Raw genomic sequence first — 22,428 nt, forward strand, 5'->3', positions numbered from 1 at the left:
TGAATAAAGTGGTGTATATAAAGTGCCCCACATATTGTCTGCCACATGGTAGTGCTCACTGAATGTTAGTTTTCCTTTCTCCTTACAAAGATAAGATGCTTGTCCTGAGTAATTTTTTAGTGTTCCTACTGACAGTTATTAGGTATGATTATGATTTAATAGCTATGATCTATATGGTTCTTGCAGCTAAAAAAAGAGAAAAGTTCGCCATGGTGGGGAAGAGGAACACAGAAGTGGGTATAGAAAGAATGGATGTTTGAAGGGGATCTAATTAGAAAATTATTTTTCTTGATGGCCTAGAATTTAAAATTACATCATAGAGTCTTATAAGAAAATGATATTCAGGGAAAGAATAGTTGTTTGTTTTCTTTTGGAGAATATTTTTCAATATCTTCTATAAGAATGTTGTAAAAAATTCTCTTTAACTAAGTTGCCCACTATAGGCCATTAACCCTGTCATTATTGTAGAGTTTAAACAACTATAGTAACAATAGGATTAAATGTGTATTAACTTATGTTACCTCATTCCACAAAGGATTTGAGGTGGTTTTCAGAAGCATGGAATACTACACAAATAAAATGGTAAGATAGGAGCAGAAAATAAGAAATCAGAACATTAAAAAAATATGGTATGTGGTTAATAGTATGGGAAAATAGTACCTAATTAATACATAAACCATTAAGGGTCTGTATTGTTATAATACAATAACATAAATGACTCTAAGCTTCCTGGAAACCAAAGTGAAAAGGGAGGCATGATGGAGGTGGTTAAAGAGGAAATTTACTTATTACTCTAGGAAGTAAAGTGTAAAGTAAAGTGTTTCCTAACCCTTAGCTTCTTGTAGGGAGCACTGAGGAATGAATGAATGAACGAATGGATGTTAGCATTACCCTTATGGTAGATGTAATAATAGATTTCATTAGACAGTTTCTGTAAGTGTCTCTTGATGACAGTTGAGTTTATGACATCGAGAGACAACTCTGAAAGCAGTTCTATCAGGGGCCAGTGTGATCTGACCAAGTTTACAGGTTCCAAGTCTAGCCTAATCCAAGGGTAATGTGGAGACTGTAATACACAGTTTCCCCATCTTTAGATATCATTGCTTTCAACAGGGAGTTTGATAAGGGCTGCCCAGGAGTTTAGGACTTGTATTGTGGGTATTTTATTGTAGAATCACACTGGATTTATCTCCCTTAGAGATCAAACTAGCAGACTGTCAGGTTGGCATCTTCTCATGGAAATTGAGAGGCCTTAGCAGACTCACATTTAGTGTATGAGTAGCACACTGCATTATGGATGTGGGCTGGGGGATTTTATCTTCTACTTTGAACAATGGCAAGATTAGAAAATGTTCATTACTCTTAGTGTGAGTTTCAATAAATTGGGGTGAGGAGCTTTGCATTAGAGACAGGAACTGTGAATCTATGTTTAGGAGTAAAAAAAAAAAAAAAAATCACACAAACTCAGAACTACCTATATGCTACTTTGGATTTCTGAGAGCTATAAATTAAAGATGAACCCTGAAGACCCCAGCAATTGGTATGGGTATGATGTATTGTGAATTTTTAAACCTTGGACTTTGTTAATTTTCATATTTTTGGAATAGTATGTGATACATGATTCCAGAAATCTCTGTAGTTGTTAGGCTCCAGAAATCTCTGTAGCTGTTACTTCACTTTAGTGCTTCCCAAGTGAGGTGAATGGTTACAGGTGAGCATAAGTGTTGATCACCTCCTGAGTCCCAAGTTTCTGAGCCATTGTCTGCAGCCGTGAGCAACCTTGTCCATTTTACCTTAGTGAGCTGTACAAGTGTTAATATTTTCTATGTATGCCAGGACCTGGAGATACCGGAAAGTGAAGCTTTAGTTCACTTTACATTTGCATGAACTTAGTGTTGCTTTAAAGTTCTTTCTTTACATGGGCACCTGGGTGGCTTGGTCAGTTAAGCATCTAACTTCAGCTCAGGTCATGATCTTGTGGTTCATGGGTTCAAGCCCCATGTTGGGCTCTGTGCAGATAGCTCAGAGGCTGGAGCCTGCTTCAGATTCTGTGTCTCCTCTCTTTCTTTCTCTGCCCCTCCCCTGCTCATGCTCTGTCTTTCTCTCAAAAATAAGATAACAAATGCACGGTTTATATAACTACCATATAATTTACTACTATAACTACTATATATAAGTTACTGTATAACTACTACTCAGTACTCAGATTCTAAGATTTTCTTTCTAAAACACGGAATATTAGAGAATGCAGAGAAAGGGGAAGAACTCTTTTTCACTGCTGGTAGGAATGTAAACTGGTGCAGCCACACTGGAAAGCAGCATGGAGGTTCCTCAAAAAATTAAAAATAGAACCACCCTATGATCCAGCAATTGCATTACTAGATATTTATCCAAAGGATACAGGAATGCTGATTCGAAGGGGCACATGCACCCCAATGTTTATAGCAACACTGTCAACAATAGCCGAAATGTGGAAAGAGCTCAAATGTCCATCAACTAATGAATGGGTAAAGAAGATGTGGCATATATATATAATGGAATGTTACTCAGCCATCAAAAAGAATGAAATCTTGCCATTTGCAACACTGTGGATGGAACTAGAGTATATTATGTTAAGCAAAATAAGTCAGAGAAAGACAAATATCATATGATTTCACTCATATGTGGAATTTAAGATACAAAACAGATGATCATAAGGGAAAGGAAGCAAAAATAATATAAAAACAGGGAGAAAAACTGTAAGAGACTCTGAAATACAGAGAACAAAATGAGGATTGCTGGTGGGGTGTTGGGTGCGTGAGGGGCGTTAAGGAGTGCACTTGTTGGGATGAGCATGGGGTGTTATATGGAATTGATGAATCACTAAATTATATTCCTGAAATTATTATTATACTATATGTTAGCTAACTTGAATTTGAATTATAAATAAATAAATAAATAAATAAATAAAACGCAAAACATTAGACTCAGTTGTAGTCACCTGTGTCCCCTTCTTCATCCATGTCTTCCTAGAGGTAATAACTATGCCTTACTGGCTTTTGTTATTCCCATCATGTTTTATTTTATTTTATTATTTTTTATATATAATTTATTGTATGATTGGTTTCCATACAACACCCAGTGTTCATCCCAACAGGTGCCCTCCTCAATGCCCGTCACCCTCTTTCCTCTTTCCACCGCCCCCATCAACCCTCAGTTTGTTATCAGTATTTAAGAGTCTCCAATGGTTTGCCTCCCTCCCTCTCTGTAACTTTTTCCCCCCTTCGCCTCCCCCATGGTCTTCTGTTAAGTTTCTCAGGATCCACATATGAGTCCCATCATGTTTTATACTATTACTACAGATGTGTGAATCCATATTCCATTGGATGTCAATACCAACATTTCTTTTCAAATGCTGATGGATATTTAGGTTGTTGCTTTTTTTTTTTTTTTTTTTTTTAACCACTATTACAAACAATGTGTCAGTAAACATTCTTACTCATGTGTTCTTTTGCATAAAATTTCTCTGGAGTACATAACTGGGAGTGGAATTGCAAGAATATGGAGTATGCGTATCCTTGGCTTTCCTAGATGTTGCCAAATGGCTACTCACAATGGTTATTTCTATTTATGCTGGTATGCGTAGGAATTCCCATTTTCCCATTGTCTCACTAAAACTCAGACTTCTTATTTGTTGCCAAATTATGGTCATTTATTATTCTTTTAATTTGCATTTTTCTACTAATGAGCATCTGAGCCAAATGTCACTTGGCCACTGGGTTTTCTTTTCTGTGTATTTCCTCTGAACTCTTTTGTCCATTTTTCAGTTGGGTTGTCTTCTTTGTCCTGTTGATTTATAGCCTATCTTTACAAATGCAAGATGATAATAATTTACTGTTTATATGCCCTGCAGTGATCTCCCATTCTGTGGCTTGTTTCTTTTTGCTTTGGTTCTAGTGTCTTTTTTTGCCTAGGAATTGTAAATTTTATCCATGTTTTTCTTCATGGTTTGTGCTTATGTCTGGAAATACTTTTCTATCATGAGTTCAAGATATTCTTTTTTTAAGATGTGTAATTTTTTTTTATATTTTAGGTTTGTATTCTGGGGATAAAAAGTTTTCTCTATTGAATTTTTTTTTATCTCAGTGACAATTTTTAATATCCAGGATTTCTAATTAATACTCTTTTTTAAACACACTTGCCCTTGTTTTATTTTTGCTTGTTTCATAGTTTTTTTTTTTAAATGAAAATATTCTTTCATTTTATTTCTTTGAAAGTTCTAAATATACTCATTTTGGAGTGGTAGTTACACTGGTCTACAGAATTAATTTCATCTGGAGTGACTATATTTGCTAATTGGTGATTTGTTAGCTGTCTTTGTTAGCATTGGACTGACTTCAATTTTTGGAATTTGAGTTTACAGAATCATTCTTAGTGGGAGGTATATTGTTTTGTTTTCTCCTTCTTCACCTTCCCTCCCTAACGGGTCTTCTGTTAGGCTCCCTGAATTCCCAGTTTCAGAATAAGGTCTTTTAAGCTTCTTGTTCCACAGTAGCACTAAAAATCTCACAGGCCAGCCAGAGAGCCAGTGAGGACCTTATTTCAGGCCTAGTCATGAGGCTGAGTCTGTATTCTCCTTCCCCTAGAAGTTTGTAGAGTTCTGAATCTTTAATCTGGATAGAAATCACTAAAATACCTTAATAACTAGAATTTAAATAAAAATTTAAAAAGGAAACATTACTAAGATCCCATCTAGCTCACTCTTGCCTTCTCCAGTCTCCTTTTGCAGGTGTATGGGGGGAGTTCCAGCTCTGGGCTCAGTCAGTGAGCTTGGCTTTTTTCTGTTTCACAGGGAGTACTTTTAGTCCTCTTAACAATGCCTAGTATCTGCTTACGGACCTGGACTCCATTAGACAGGCCCAACTTAGTCCGTTCCTTTTTGCAGGTAGTCTGTAGCCCATGACCAGGTTTTTTTGGTATCTTTTGAAAAATCTATATGTATATTCTAATTCTATCATTATTTTGTGTTTGGAACAGAGGATGATACATGGAACTTGAATTCACTGTGCACCTTGATTGAGATTTGGATTTTGTCTTAATTTACCTAGATTGTGAGCTTCTCCAGGAAGGGATAACTTTTTAAATTACATTTTTTTTCTTTTTCTTTTTCTTTTTTCTTTTCTTTTTCTTTTTTTTTTTAGAGAGAGAGAGTGTGTGAATGCCCATGCTGGGGAGGGACAGAGGAGGAGAGAGAGAATCCTAAGCAGGCTTCAAGCCCAGTGCAGAGCCCCACGTGGAGCCCAGTCTCACAACTGTGAGATCGTGACCTAAGTTGAAATCATGATGACATCCAACTGACTGAGCCACCCAGGCACCCCAGGAAGGGCAAACTTTTTATCAACAACATCAAACATGGCGCCTAGCTGTGGGTGCCCAGTGTCTGTTTTTTAATCAAGGACTCTTGGACATGTCTTCTTATCCCTGTTTCCACCCTGGATATTTAGTTCGAATCCCACCAATGTTGCATAACCTTGGCAAGTTACCTAGGACCTCTAATCTCTTCTTCCCCATCTTTAAAATGAAGATAATTCCTCACAAGATTGCCTGAGGAGCTAATGACAATTCTGTGCAGGTCCTTTCCAAGGATTAGGAGACATTCCAGAAATGTTCTCTTTCCCGTCTGTCCCCACCCCACCCTCACCAGTGATTAACATTTTTCCTGGCAGAGCAGACAATTCTTTGCAGTCATTGTTGGATATAGTGTTCTGTAAATGTCATTAGGTTAAGATGGTTTATAGTGTCATCCAAACTTTTATATTTTAATACTTTTTTTGGTCTTTTCATTTCTATTAATTACTGAGACAGATGTGCTAAATATATGGCTATGATTGTGGATTTGTCTAGTTTTGTTAGTTTTGTGTATTTGTTTTTTATGACATCTATTTTTTTTTGTTGTTGAAATCTTCCATATAAGTTCATTTCTTAATCAGTGTTATTGAGGTGTAATTGACATGTAATAAGCTGCATGTTTAAAGTATGTAATTTGATGAGTTTTGTCACATGTATATGCCAATGAAGCCACTACTACAGTCAAACTAATGAACATAACCATCACCCTCAAAGGTTTCTTTGTCCCTTGGTAATCCCTCTTTCCAGCTCCTTCCTACCTTCTAGGTAAACACTGATGTGCCTCCTGTCACTATAGATTAATTTGTATTTTTTTTTTTAATTTTAAAGCGAGAGTGTGTGACTGGGGTGGCGGCGGGGGGAGAGAAAAAGAGAAAGAGAATATCTTAAGCAGCCTCCACATCAGAACAGAGTCTGATGTGGGGCTCGATCCCTTGACCCTGGGATCATGACCTGAGCCAAAATCAAGAGTCTGATGTTCAACTGACTGAGCCACCCAGGTGCCCCTAATTTGTATTTTTTTATAAATGGAATCATGCTTTATGTGCTCTGTTGATCTTCTTTCACTGAGTATAATTATTTTGCTATTCATCCATGTTATATTTATCAGGAGTTCACTCCTGTATATATGGCTGGGTTGTATTCCATTATATAAATACACCTTAATTTGTTTATATAGTCACTTCTTTCTGGACACTTAGATTCTTTTTAGTGTTTGACTATTAGAAATAAAGCAGCTATAAGTGGCTGTTTACAAGTTACTTGTTTCTCTTAGGTAAATACCTAGGAGTGGAATGGCTAGGTCATATGGTAGGGGTATGTTTAACTTAAAAAAAAAAAAAATTCCTAAACTGTTTTCCAAAGTGGTTGAACAATTTTATATTCCCTGTGGCAGCGTGTGATGGTTCCAATTGCTCTATGACCTCATTAGCACTTATATGATTAATCCTTTTCTTTTTAGCCTTTCTAATAGATGTGTGGTTTTTTAATTATTATTTTAATTTACATTTCCCTTATGACTAATGATGTTGAGCATCTTTTCATATGCACATTTTCCATTTGCATATCTTTTTTTGTGAAGTGATTTTTCAAATATTTTGCCTGGTTTCTAATTGGGTTGCATGGTTTTCATGGAGTTTTGAGAATTCTTTATATAATCTGGGTACAGGTTTTTTATTAGATACATCATTTGCAAATCTTTCTGCCTAGTGTGTGACTTTCTTTTTATCCTCTTAACAGTGTCTTTTATTTTTTGTTGTTGTTGTTGTTTTTTAAGTGGGCTCCATACTGGACTTGAACTCATGCCCCTGAGAACAAGACCTGAGCTGAGATCAAGAGTCGGATGCTTATGGGTGGATTTGAAATGTTTGGGTGGGTTAAGTGGGCAGTTTAACAACATGGCTTCTCCTTTGGCATGTTTAATTGTGATGTTTAATGGACATCCTTGAAGATGACACTTTTAAAATGAAATTCCCTCGTAATGATGACTACTTCCCTGCCACTCTATGGGACAATCAGCAGAATCTGTAAGTTCTTATTTAGAATGGACATTCTCTTGTAATTTTGTTCCTGTTTATTTAAAAATTTTCCTTTTGTTTCACTAGAAAGGAAAGATGATGCTTAGTTTCAAATGTTAAAAGTGTACAAGTTGCTTTGTTACAATAAAACTAAATGTGTAAAAAAAAAAAAAAAAAAAAACTTGGATGCTTAACTCCCTGAGACACCCAGGTGCCCCTTAACAGTGTCTTTCAAGGAGAAATTCTTAGTTTTGTGAGGTTTACTTTATAGATTGCTTTTAGTATTGTATTTGAGAAATCTTTGCCTAATTTAAGGTTGCAAAGATTTCTCCAATGTTCTCTTCCAGAAATTTTAAAAGTTTTCAGTTTCACATTTAAGTTTTATGATCCTTTTTGAGGTAATTTTTAAAGATGGTGTAAGTAGGGATCAAATTTTAATGTTTCCTGTATCTGTGAAGCTCTGTTATGAAATGTGTATAAAGTTATCATTGTTATATCTTCCTGATACATTGATACTTTTATCATTATAAAATATCCCTCTGTGTTTCTAGTAATACTTTTTGTCTTCAGCCGGTTTTGTCTAAACTGAGTAGAGCCACTCCATTCTTCTTAGGGTTATTTATATGGCATATCTTTTTCCATCTTTTTATTTTCAACTTGTGTATTTGTATTTAAAGTGCATCTTTTTAAACAGGATATAATTGGTTCTTGATTTTTTTAATCTAGTCAGAAAATCTTTCTCATTTGATGAGAGTCTTTAGTCTACTTTTATTTAATGTAATTACTGATATGGTCATATTCAGGTCTGACATTTTGCTATTTGTTTTCTATTTGTCTCATCCATTTTTTGTTCTTCTGTTCCTCTCTTCTGCCTTCCTTTGCACTAGTCAAAGAATTTTAGTAATCAATTCTAGTTTCTCTGTTGACTTTTAATCTATATCTCTTTGCATTATTTTTAATGCTTTCTCTAGGGTTTATAATATGCATCTTTAAGTTGTCCAAATGCATCTTAAATTAATATAGGATTGCCACAGGTGAAATATAGGAAACTTGCAATAGTATGTAGCATCTATCTCCATTTTTAGTTTTTTTATTATTATATACTACACCTATATAACAGTATTATAATTTGCTTTAAATGGTCATATAAGTTCTTGTAAAGAAATTATAAAGAAAAAGCATGTGTATATGTATTTCAGTCCTCCTTTGCACCCATGTTGCCAGCTGGTATCATTTCTGTTTAGCCTGAAACACTTTCTTTAATATTTCTTGTAGTGGAAATCTCCCAGTGACAAATTCTCTGTTTTCATTATCTAAAAATGTTTTTATTTTGCCTTAATTTTTTGAAGGGTAGTTTAGCTAGATATAGAATCCACAGTAGACAGTTTTTTCCTCTTTCAGCCCATTAAATAACACTGGTCCAGTGTTTTCTATCCTTCATTATTTCTTATGAGCAGCCAACTGATAATGATATCATTGTTTTCCTTGTATATAATAGGTTATCTTTTTTCTCTACTTTCAAATTTTTCTCTTTATCTTTGACATTCTGAAGTTTATGGTGTGTTTAGGAGTGGTTTGCTTAAGGAGGTTCTTTGAGCTTCTTAGATCTGTAAGTTAGTTTTTCACATAATATGTGATTTTGGGGTTTCATTATTTCTTCATATATATTTTCTGCCCCTGTTTTTCCTTTCTAGGACTTCAGTCATACACATGTTGGTCCTTTGGATTTTTGTCTCACAGACCTTTAACACTTTGTACCTTTTTAAAAAATATTTTTCTCTCTGTTCTTGAGGTTGGGTATTTCCTGTCTTCAAATTTCCATATACTTTTTTATCTTTTGTTATCAGTCTAGTGAGCCTATGAATGCATTCTTCAGTTATTGTACTTTTCATCACTATAGAGTTTCCATTTTTTTGTAGTTTGCATTTCACTGTTGAGATTCCCTATCTGCACACTGAATAAGATTATATTTACATTTAATTATTTCAAATGGTATCCTCTAATACTTCTAACATTTATAACAGGTTTTTGAAATCTTTGCTAAATGCAATATCTGAGCACATTCAGAGTCCATTAATATTATTTCTTTGAATGTCTGATAATCTTAGGTTGAAACATGGATGTTATAGATACTATTTTGAAGTAACTCTGATTCTATGTATTCTTCCAAGGTTATTGAGTTTTTGTTCCTAGTAGGCAGTTAGCTTGCCTGGACTCCTGCAAACTGTCACTCTGTGATGTACAGCAGCTGATAATCTCTGCTCAGTTCTTACAGCCTTCAGCTACTGCTTTTCTTTTTTCTCTAGCTGTTACTTGTCTTTAGTATGGCCCCTAACTAGTCTATCCAGCACTTGTATTGTGTCTTGATCCTCAAAAAATCCCACAGACTTACAGTTTTTAGTTTCAGTTTCAGCTTTTCAAAGGTAAACTCTCCTCCACCTTCTATCTGCTTTAGACATTTTCCAGTGTGTTTAAATACTTTTTTTTTTCCAGTGCACACATGCCATAATTGTTCTCTGCAGGAGGGTTTGCTTGACCATTTCACTCTGATGCTATTAACAGAAGTTGATAGCAAGTAATTAAAAAAAAACCCTCGTTAGTGGAAGTATAACTCTGAAATAACATTTAGGGTGGCAAGGAAATGGTCAAGTACAGTCTACTCATTCTTGAATTTTTGTGTAGTTGCCAGATAGCTCTATGCCCCAAGAGTCATGGGAACTTTATTGAATGATATTTTGCATTCTAATCTCAGTTTTGTATTATTTCATTTTATTTGAAGCTATTAAAACAATGTTGAGATATTAGAAAGCAAAGATGTCTTGAAAAGAGGCCAAGATCAAGTGAAAATGAGGGTTGGAACTACCAAAAAAGGGTAAAAGAATATCAACCTTAAACTAACCACAGTAGTTCTCTCTTTGAGTATTTTCATTTGTAAACACTTTGCCCTTGCAATCATTTATGTCTGCATTATTATAACACCTTTATTTTATTTAATATGCAGGAATATCTTATATATTAAACCTAACCACTTCCTTTCAGTGATTTGCATTCTCCTTTGGCCATATACTGAAAGCTGAGGATTTGTTCTCCATATGGAGGAGGAAACAAAGGATCTGGTTGGGGAAATTGGAAAGCTACTTAGTATTTTTTGACAAAGATTCCCCAGCATGGCCTTTCTTGGATGTCTCTTTCTATAATATCACATACACATACATATATTCAAATAAGAGTATACAAACACATTTTAAAGAGTTTCTTTATTATACATTTAAAAAAAATGTTTATTTTTGACAGAGAGAGAGAGAGAGACAGAGATAGAGCATGAGCGGGGGAGGGGCAGAGAGAGGGAGACACAGAATCAGAAACAGGCTCCAGGCTCTGAGCTGTCAGCACAGAGCCTGATGTGGGGCTCGAACTCACAGACAGCGAGATCATGACCTGAGCCGAAGTTGGATGCTCAACCGACTGAGCCACCAAGGCGTCCCTATTATGCATTTTTTGACATCTATATCTCTTAAGGCGTTTATCACCTTCTATGTGGTGGTCTTGTTGGACCTCTATTTGCATATATGTTACTAGACTGAAAATTATTGAAAGGTAGAGAAATCTCTTAGTTGTTTTTGTATTCTCAGTAGCCTAGGATAGTGCCTAGAACATATAGGCACTTTTAAGTGGAAGGGAGAAAAATCTCCTTACCTTCCTTGTCCCAGCTTCCCTCTTTCCCATGCCTACTTTAGAGAATATGGCAGCTAGGGAAGTGGAGAAGAGGTCATGGAAAAGAGACAAAGCTGGAGCTGGAGAAAAAGATTTGATAACCAAGTGAAGATTGGTTTGTTACCGAAAGTGAACTTAGGCCTTTCTGTTATTTAACATTGGCTAGAAGAATTATATGGACCTGCTGAAGTGGTCATCCAGTTGCAAGGTAACATTTTTCCCCCACATAAGTTTTAAGAGGATAGTTGGGACAAAAATAAAGTTGTATTTGATTATATCCTGTAGTTAGTGCTTGTTCAATGGACATCAAAATCTGTAAAATTTTTCATGTTTGGTATAGCATCCAAATCTAAACAATGATGCATTTTTTTAAATGAGTAAAGACTTGTATTTTTTTTTAAGTTTATTTATTTATTTTAAGTGAGAGAGTATGAGCAGGGGAGAGAGAATCTCAAGCAGGATCCATGCTGTCAGTGTGGAGCCACAGTGGAGCTCGATCTCATGAACTATGAGATCATGACCTAAGCCAAAATCAAGACACTTAACTGACTGAGCTACCCAGGTGCTCTAAGACTCATTTTTATTCTTAAAAACACTTTGATTTATATGAACATTACACACAATGTAAGTGTATGCTTTTGGATTTTTTAATGTGGGATCCTATTTAGTGTTGACATTTTACTTTGTTGTAAAAGTGCCTTTATCCAAAAATAAATGTCAGGATGTTATTCTTCTATTTTGCCTAGATTGTTTAGATTATTTCATGAAAAAACATGATAGATGACTGAATTTTTTAAGTTAGATTGAATTATTATTAATCAGTGACATTTTTATATAAGATAGTAGATTAAAAAATTCTTAATTCTCCTGAAGTAGACCCATACTGAACAGCTCTGCCCACCTGGGCTGGGGTTGCACTAACTCTTTTTCCATAATTTTATCTTCTCATTCACCTATTATCTTCTAATCCACCTAGAGACCTAATCTGGCCAGTCTCTTCCTTGTACTCTCCACTTCTGAATCCCCCACTACCAACATCTAAGTCAAGATTGCATTATTTGAGATGGAAGCAACCCCAGTGTCCATCCGTAGATGAATGGATAGAGAAGATGTAGGTTATATGTGTAAACATATATACACATACATGTATACATACATATACAACATGTATACACACACAATGGAATATTAGCCCTAAAAAAGAATAAGATCTTGCCATTTGCAACAACACAAATGGAACTAGAGGGTATTATGCTAAGTGAAATAAGTCTGATAGAGAAAGACAAATACCATATGATTTCACTAATGTGTGGAATTTAAGAAAAAAAAACAACAACAACAAATGAACAGATAGACCAAAACCCAGACTCTTAAATACAGAAAACAGAGTGGTAGTTGCCAGAAAGGAGGTGGGTGGAGGGATGGGTGAAATAAAGGGCATTAAGAATACACTTATCATCTTTCTGGAGGAAGATGGCAGCGTAGGAGGATGCTGGGCTCACCGTGTCCTGCTGAGCACTTAGATTCCACCCACATCTGCCTAAATAACCCAGAAAACCACAAGAAGACTAGCAGAACGGACACTCCAGAGCCAAGCATAGACGAGGGACCCATGGAAGAGGGTAGGAAAGGCAGAGAGGTGGTGCGTGCTACACGGATTGGCGGGAGGGAGCTGGGGTGGTGGAGGGGCAGCCTGCCCATCAAGGCAGAGCCCCCCGAGTCTGGCTTGCAAAAGCAGAGGGGCCGGATGGAGTGTGTTCTGACAGTCAGCGGGACTTAACATCTGGAATGTTATAAGTCAACAGCTCTGCTCTGAGAGCGGGAGGGCTAGAGGACAACAGGAGGGAGAGTTGTTGAGCCCCGGAGGACAGAGTTCAGCTTGGTGGGGAACAAAGGTGCTCGCCAGCGCCATCTCCCTTGCCCATCCCCCAGCCAAAATCCCAAAGGGAACCAGTTCCCATCAGGGAACTTGCTTGCACCGCACAAACACCCAACGCTATGCTTCTGCGTATCCATCCCTCCGATGGGTCTGCCTCCCTCCCAGTGCCACAGGGCCCCTCCCGAAGTGGACCACCAAAGACAAAGCGAGCTGAGTCTGCCCCTCCTGCCCCTGTGCACCTTGCGGATCCACCCCGGCTAATACACCAGATCCCATCGAAGTAGCACCACAAGCCTGGCAGTGTGCAAGTAGCCCAAACAGGGCCCACACCACTCCACAGTGAGTCCTGTCCCTGGGAGAGGGGACGATGAGGTACACACCAGTCTGACTGTGGCCCCAGAGGTGGGCTGAGGGTAGACATCAGGTCTGACTGCGCCCCACCCACCAAAGCAAGTTACTCCAGACAGCACAGGGGAAGTGCCCTGCAGTTCCGCGCCACTCCAGGGACTATCCAAAATGATGAAACGGAAGAATTCTCCTCAAAAGAAACTCCAGCAAGTAGCGACAGCTAACGAACTGATCAAAAACGATTTAAGCAATGTAACAGAAAATGAATTTAAAATAATAGTCATAAAATTAATCATTGGGCTTGAAAAAAGTATAGAGGACAGCAGAGAATCTATTGCTACAGAGATCAAGGGACTAAGAAACAGTCAGGAGGAGCTAAAAAATGCTATAAATGAGCTGCAAAATAAAATGGAGGTGACCACAGCTCGGATTGAAGAGGCAGAGGAGAAAATAGGTGAATTAGGAGATAAAATTATGGAAAAAGAGGAAGCTGAGAAAAAGATAAAAAAATCCAGGAGTATGAGGGGAGAATTAGAGAACTAAGTGACACAATTAAACGTAATAACATATGCATAATTGGGATCCAGAGGAGGAAGAGAGAGGGAAAGGTGCTGAAGGTGTACTTGAAGAAATCATAGCTGAGAACTTCCCTGATCTGGGGAAGGAAAAAGGCATTGAAATCCAAGAGGCACAGAGAACTGCCTTCAGATGTAACTTGAATCGATCTTCTGCACAACATATCATAGTCAAACTGGCAAAATACAAGGATAAAGAGAAAATTCTGAAAGCAGCTAGGGATGAACATGCTCTAACATATAAAGGGAGACTGATAAGATTAGTGACGGATTTATCTACTGAGACTTGGCAGGCTAGAAAGGAATGGCAGGATATCGTCAATGTGGTAAACAGAAAAAATATGCAGCCGAGAATCCTTTATCCAGCAAGTCTGTCATTTAGAATAGAAGGAGAGATAAAGGTCTTCCCAAACAAACAAAAACTGAAGGAATTCATCACCACTAAACCAGCCCTACAAGAGATCCTGTGAGACAAGGTACCAGAGACATCACTACAAGCATGAAATCTACAAACATCACAATGACTCTAAACCCATATCTTTCTATAATAACACTAACATAAATGGACTAAATGCTCCAACCAACCAAAAAGACATAGAGTATCAGAATGGATAAAAAAACAGGCCCCATCTATTTGCTGTCTACAGGAGACTCATTTTAGACCTGAGGACACCTTCAGATTGAAAGTGAGGGGATGGAGAACTATCCATCATGCTACTGGAAGTCAAAAGAAAGCTGGAGTAGCCATACTTATATCAGACAAACTAGACTTTAAATTAAAATCTGTAACAAGAGATGAAGAAGGACATTATATAATAATTACAGGGTCTATCCATCAGGAAGAGCCAACAATTATAAATGTCTATGCGCCAAATACGGGAGCCCCCAAATATATAAAACAATTACTCACAAACATAAGCAGCCTTATTGATAAGAATGTGGTAATTGCAGGGGACTTTAATACTCCACTTACAACAATGGATAGATCATCTAGACACACGGTCAATAAAGAAACAAGGGCCCTGAATGATACACTGGATCAGATGGACTTGACAGATGTATTTAGAACTCTGTGTCCCAAAGCAACAGAATATACTTTCTTCTCCAGTGCACGTGGAACATTCTCCAAGATAGGTCACATACTGGGTCACGAAACAGCCCTTCATAAGTATATAAGAATTGAGATCATACCATGCATACTTTCAGACCACAATGCTATGAAGCTTGAAATCAACCACAGGAAAAAGTCTGGAAAACCTCCAAAAGCATGGAGGTTAAAGAACACCCTACTAAAGAATGAATGGGTCAACCAGGCAATTAGAGAAGAAATTAAAAAATATATGGAAACAAACGAAAATGAAAATACAACAATCCAAACACTTTTGGATGCAGCGAAGGCAGTCCTGAGAGGAAAATACATTGCAATCCAGGTACCTATCTCAAGAAACAAGAAAAATCCAAATACAAAATCTAACAGCACACCTAAAGGAAATAGAAGCAGAACAGCAAAGACACCCCAAGCCCAGCAGAAGAGAAATAATAAAGATCAGAGCAGAAATAAACAATATAGAATCTAAAAAAAACTGTAGAGCAGATCAATGAAACCAAGAGTTGGTTTTTTGAAAAATTAAACAAAATTGATAAACCTCTAGCCAGGCTTCTCAAAAAGAAAAGGGAGATGACCCAAATAGATAAAATCATGAGTGAAAATGGAATTATTACAATGAATCCTTCAGAAATACAAGCAATTATCAGGGAATACTATGAAAAATTATATGCCAACAAACTGGACAACCTGGAAGAAATGGACAAATTCCTAAACACCCACACACTCCCAAAACTCAAACAGGAAGAAATAGAAAGCTTGAACAGACCCATAACCAACTAAGAAATTGAGTCAGTTATCAAAAATCTCCCAACAAATAAGAGTCCAGGACCAGATGGCTTCCCAGGAGAATTCTACCAGACATTTAAAGAAGAAATAATCCCTATCCTTCTTAAGCTATTCCAAAAATTAGAAAGGGAAGGAAAACTTCCAGACTCATTCTGTGAAGTCAGCATTACTTTGATTCCTAAACCAGACAGAGACCCAGTAAAAAAAGAGAACTACAGGCCAATATCCCTGATGAATATGGATGCAAAAATTCTCAATAAGATACTAGCTAATCGAATTCAACAGCATATAAAAAGAATTATTCACCATGATCAAGTGGGATTCATTCCTGGGCTGCAGGGCTGGTTCAACATTCGTAAATCAATCAATGTGATACATCACATTAATAAATAAAATAAAATAAAATAAAATAGCCACATGATCCTGTCAATCGACGCAGAAAAAGCATTTGACAAAATTCAGCATCCTTTCTTAATTAAAACCCTCGAGAAAGTCGGGATAGAAGGAATATACTTAAACATCATAAAAGCCATTTATGAAAAGCCCACAGCTAATATCATCCTCAATGGGGAAAAACTGAGAGCTTTCCCCCTGAGATCAGGAACACGACAGGGATGTCCACTCTCACCGCTGTTGTTTAACATAGTGTTGGAAGTTCTAGCATCAGCAATCAGACAACAAAAGGAAATCAAAGGCATCAAAATTGGCAAAGATGAAGTCAAGCTTTCACTTTTTGCAGATGACATGATATTATATATGGAAAATCCGATAGACTCCACCAAAAGTCTGCTAGGACTGATACATGAATTCAGCAAAGTTGCAGGCTACAGAAATCAGTTGCATTCTTATACACTAATAATGAAGCAACAGAAAGACAAATAAAGAAACTGATCCCATTCACAATTGTACCAAGAAGCATAAAATACCTAGGAATAAACCTAACCAAAGATGTAAAAGATCTGTGTGCTGAAAACTATAGAAATCTTATGAAGGAAATTGAAGAAGATATAAAGAAATGGAAAAACATTCCGTGCTCATGGATTGGAAGAATAAATGTTGTAAAAATGTCAATACTACCCAAAGCTATCTGCACATTCAATGCAATCCCAATCAAAATTGCACCAGCATTCTTCTCGAAGCTAGAACAAACAATCCTAAAATTCATATGGAATCCAAAATTCATATGAATCCTAAAATTCATATGGAATCCTAAAATTCATATGGAATAGCCAAAGTAATTTTGAAGAAGACCAAAGCAGGAGGCATCACAATCCCAGATTTTAGCCTCTACTACAAAGCTGTAATCATCAAGACAACATGGTATTGGCACAAAAACAGACACATAGACCAATGGAATAGAATAGAAACCCCAGAACTAGACCCACAAAAGTATGGCCAACTAATCTTTGACAAAACAGGAAAGAATATCCAATGGAAAAAAAGACAGTCTCTTTAACAAATGGTGTTGGGAGAACTGGACAGCAACATGCAGAAGAATGAAACTAGACCACTTGGTTATACCATTCACAAAAACAAACTCAAAATGGATGAAGGACCTTAATGTGAGACAGGAAACCATCAAAACCCTAGAGGAGAAAGCAGGAAAAAACCTCTCTGACCTCAGTCGCAGCAGTTTCTTACTTGACACATCCCCAAGGGCAAGGGAATTAAAAGCAAAAATGAACTATTGGGACCTCATGAAGATAAAAAGCTTCTGCACAGCAAAGGAAACAATCAGCAAAACTAAAAGGCAACCAACAGAACGGGAAAAGATATTTGCAAATGACATATCAGACAAAGGGCTAGTATCCAAAATCTATAAAGAACTCACCAAACTCCACACCCGAAAAACAAATAATCCAGTGAAGAAATGGGCAGAAAACATGAATAGACACTTCTCTAAAGAAGACATCCAGATGGCCAACAGGCACATGAAAAGATGCTCAATGTCGCTCCTCATCAGGGAAATACAAATCAAACCACACTCAGATATCACCTCATGACAGTCAGAGTGGCTAAAATGAACAAATCAGGAGACTATAGATGCTGGAGAGGATGTGGAGAAACAGGAACCCTCTTGCACTGTTGGTGGGAATGCAAACTGGTGCAGCTGCTCTGGAAAACAGTGTGGAGGTTCCTCAAAAAATTAAAAATAGACCTACCCTATGACCCAGCAATAGCACTGCTAGGAATTTACCCAAGGGATATAGGAGTACTGATGCATAGGGGCACTTGTACCCCAATGTTTATAGCAGCACTCTGAACAATAGCCAAATTATGGAAAGAGCCTAAATGTCCATCAACTGACAAATGGATAAAGAAATTGTGGTTTATATACACATGGAATACTATGTGGCACTGAGAAAGAATGAAATATGGCCCTTTGTAGCAATGTGGATGGAACTGGAGAGTGTTAAGTGAAATAATTCAGGCAGAAAAAGACAGATACCATACGTTTTCACTCTTATGTGGATCCTGAGAAACTTAACAGAAGTCTATGGGGGAGGGGAATTAAAAAAAAAAAAAAAAGAGGTTAGAGAGGGAGAGTGCCAAAGCATAAGAGACTCTTAAAATCTGAGAACAAACTGAGGGTTGATGGGGGGTGGGAGCAAGGGGGCGTGGGTGATGGGTATTGAGGAGGGCACCTTTTGGGATGAGCACTGGGTGTTGTATGGAAACCAATTTGGCAATAAATTTCATATTAAAAAAAAAAGAATACACTTATCATGATGAATCCTGAGTAATGTATAAAATTATTGAATCATTATGTTGTACACCTGAAATTAATAGAACACTGTATGTTAATTATTCTTAAATTAAAAAAAAAATATTGCTTTGTACAGTCTTTTCGTTGTGTTTTAAGAACATAGTCTCCTTTCTGGTAAGGTTAGGAAGATCAAAATATGGCTGATTAAAATATGAATAATTTAAAATGTAAGAAGGCAAAGCATTAAATTGTTAGCCTGATAAATTCTTCTTTTTGTACCCCATTATTAAGAAGTGATCATTTGCATAGGGTCTGGACTTACTTCCTTTGCTGAGGAAATATACTAACTAGTAAGCTTTCAGTTTAGAGGAGGGAGCTTTAGAGATCATTTGTTCCAATGTATAAGACAGACAGTTTGTTGTTGTTACAACTCTAAATCATTAAGGTCTTCTGTGCTAGATATTGAGGTTTAGATACATTTTCCCTAATTCTTAATGATTCTGGAAAGGTATGTGTTAGATCCCCTTTTGAGATAAGAAAACAGACTAAGCAGAAGTGACTTGCCTAAGGATGTATTGTAGTTATAGGGCCAAGGGATTTGGACCCAAATCTGTCTGTTTTTTAGCCCATGCACTTAGGTCCCATTAGTTTATTATACTTTTTAATTAGAATTTATAGACTTAGTATCTTGTGAGATCACTTGTTTCTTTGGCACAAAATTATAATTTATATTCAGTATTTCTCTGTTATTGGTTCCCTTTTGTTTTGGCTTTTACAGAATCAGAACAGGAAATTATGACTTTTGATTCAAAATGTTTTATGTTTATTTATTTTGAGAGAGTGTGCACATGCAAGTGGGAGAAGGACAGAGGGAGAGAGAATCACAAGCAGGTTGCACACCATCAATGAAGAGCCCTATGCAGGGCTCAAACCCACAAACCGCGAGATCACGACCTGAGCCAAAATCAAAAGTCAGATGCCTAACTGACCGAACCATTCAGGTGCCCCGTGACTCCTGATTCTTAAGTTTTGTTTTTATTTTTAATTGTGAAAGATAACATACTTTCGGGAAAGAAGATAAAATGTGTGTGTGGTTTCATCAATAAAGGGATACCCAGTAACTATTATCCAGGTCAACAGATAGTCTACCTGTGTATGACTTGATTGCCTTAGCACAAGAACTAAGCCCAGACTCCAGGCAGATGTTCAGTTCTTAACTATTGGTTCCAAATGATTATAATTCTGTTTCCTCCCCCTAAGCGTTAACCACTATCCTGACTTCCAGTGGTCATCATTTCTTCGCAGTTTGACCACCTAAGCATGCATTAGTAAATGTATCTAATTTTTTTTTAATGACTTTCTTTCCATAGACTAGAAGTTGCTTAAAACCATAGATACCAGGTTAGAGATTAATAGAGTTTGGGTCATAGAAGAGTGTTTGATTTGATTACGGAAACAAACTAAGAATTCAGTTAAACACAAATAATTGCTGTGCCAGTTATAATTAGTATTGGCCAGTCCTTTGGGCTGTGATTCAGATCTGTTTCTAATTTATTCCAATTTCTTCCCATTCCAAAAAAGTAGTAGCTTTTTTGCACTAATGTTATTCTAAATTTATATTATATATCCTATGGGATAACTACAGATGCAGTTTGCCATAACATAATGTCCCTTTTGTCCCTCTTTTACAGCGTGGGTAAGTTCTCTGTCCATGGGGATGATTTTCTTTTGCTGCCCAATAGCCAGCGTCTTCACAGACACGTTTGGTTGTCAGAAGACAGCTGTCGTGGGTGCTGCTGTTGGATTCATTGGACTCCTGTCCAGTTCTTTTGTAAGGTAAGGACTTGGTTCTTCATGCTGCTTTTCAAGAACTGTTAGATACCATAAAGTTGTGCTTTCAGAAACTTTGCTGTTTACGAGGAAAAAATCCTCTTTTCATTGCGTAAGCTTTAAGCACTATGACTTACACAGTGTTATCCATGGCAGCAAGTCAGAGCTTCATAATTTGAATGCTTTTGTTTGTACCTCTCTCATATTATTTATTCAGTTGCATTTTTTTTAACCCACTGATCAAAAGCTATCAAGCTGTAAGGGGAGCGAGGGGTCACGTGGTATAAATTCCAGGTGTCGAACAGTGGACTCACTTTCCTACAGTTCAAGTTCAGCTTTCTTAGGAAAGCCTTCTCTGGCAACTCCAGGTCACATCACATCCCTTCTCGGGATCCTCTTTACACACATGGTTGATATTTACTGATGTACACTGCACTTTTCCAGTTGTCAAACTTGAGCGATTTGAACCAGCTGTTACTGAGGTGAAAATTTAGAAGTGAAAGATGCTGAGCAGCATTGAAAATGCCATCATTTGTGCTTATGCGCTTTACTCTGTAGGAGACATACAAAGCTTAATATCACGCAGCACTTAGTATTTAAAATAGTGCCCAAGAGGATGTTTCCAGTTTATATCCATGGCTCTCAGGTTTTCCAACTGACAGATTTACAGTACTGTGACATATTGTATAGATACAGGTGTCCATGATTGTACCGTGTTGTCAATACTGTTTTTAATATATGCTTTGAAAAAGGCAGAGAAATGTACAGTGGGTTTAGATTTTTCCTTTAAAATTGTTAAATAAAAATAGCACCTTAGGAAGTAAGTTGCAGTTATCTTGAAAACTACTTATGTGGAAAAACTGAGGCACTGAGGCAGCATGAATGAAGTATTTTGTTCTATATTGTTTGGGTAGATGTCTTGTTTCACAAAGATTATGAATAGGGTGTTTTTTACATGTTTAATATTTTTTTCGTCAAGTACCTGGAACCTATGGCTGCTGAATATATGTTTATGGAATAGAGTGGAGATTGAGTAGAGGGTGATCAGAGTGAAGTAAAATTAACCTGGGAAAACCTAGGAGTGACTCTTGAGCCTCATTTGGAGATTGTGCTTGCTGTGGACTAATAATGGGGGAAGGGCATCTCAGAGAAGATTGCCAACATGCCTTGATTTTATCAGATTCTAGAGTTCCTTATGATTACCTTAGCATATTGCTAGACTGGTGTTATTGTTCAAATTTTAATTATTAACCAACTTTATCTGTCTTAGTTTCTAATAAATAATTTGCCTTTGCTACTGAGATACAGCCTTTTGAATTGGGCTTTTCAAAAAGAAAAAAATTTAGTATTCTTTTACTCCTTACCTTAATTGTTTCAAAGAATGTAATAATATCCTTGATGTTCCTAAGAGATATGTAATTAAGTTATTTGGTTAAACTATACAATTCTTAATCCTTTATTATTGTTTTGAGGCATACGTGGCCTTAAAACTTACAAGGTGGGATCACTAATAACACACTTCCCCTCGTCTTCCGGCAGTCAGAACATGGTCTTTTGCTGTCTTGCACAATGCTGAGAGCCGTGCAGTACAGGGGCGAAGGTTGGTCCACAGCCGTTAGGCCAGCAGAAATGAGACACAACTGCTTCTCTGTACAAATGTTTCTGAAATAACCTTGGGGAGAAAATATCAAATGCAGCTTTTCCCTTGAATAGATTGCTTAGCAAGTGTCTGGGAAGTCTCAATAAAATAATGAGTTTTTGTAGTAAAATTATAATTTTCGAAAGCTTTTATTGAGACTAGGTTTTTTTGTTCGTTAGTTTAATCACTGTCATTTTACTGAAGCCCTTCCTGGCACTGTCCTTTCTGAGTTGTGGTGAGCACAACAGTTCTGACTGAGTGCTGCACGGTTCACCTGAAATCCATGAAAAGAGGAAGAGGAACAAAATCACTGATGGCCTTAATGGTCATTTTTCACATAGTTGAGGCATTTTATTATCCATTCAGATGACGTGAAAATATTTTTAGTGTCATATTCTTAGCTTGTTGAGTTTTTCACCTCTTTCTGTTAAATTTTTAT

The 22,428-nt window shown here is 37.0% G+C and overlaps 1 protein-coding gene across 1 annotated transcript in view; it reads left to right on the top strand.

Moving 5' to 3' along the window:
* Positions 1–22,428, top strand: part of SLC16A10 (solute carrier family 16 member 10) — a 112,141-nt gene that overhangs the window by 50,826 nt on the left and 38,887 nt on the right. Inside the window, exon 2 of the mRNA XM_042939613.1 lies at positions 20,212–20,356. Coding sequence (XP_042795547.1) covers positions 20,212–20,356 — 145 coding nt within the window. The remainder of the gene's footprint in view (positions 1–20,211; positions 20,357–22,428) is intronic.

The sequence above is a fragment of the Panthera leo genome, chromosome B2 (assembly GCF_018350215.1).
Source record: "Panthera leo isolate Ple1 chromosome B2, P.leo_Ple1_pat1.1, whole genome shotgun sequence".
Lineage (NCBI taxonomy): Eukaryota > Metazoa > Chordata > Mammalia > Carnivora > Felidae > Panthera > Panthera leo.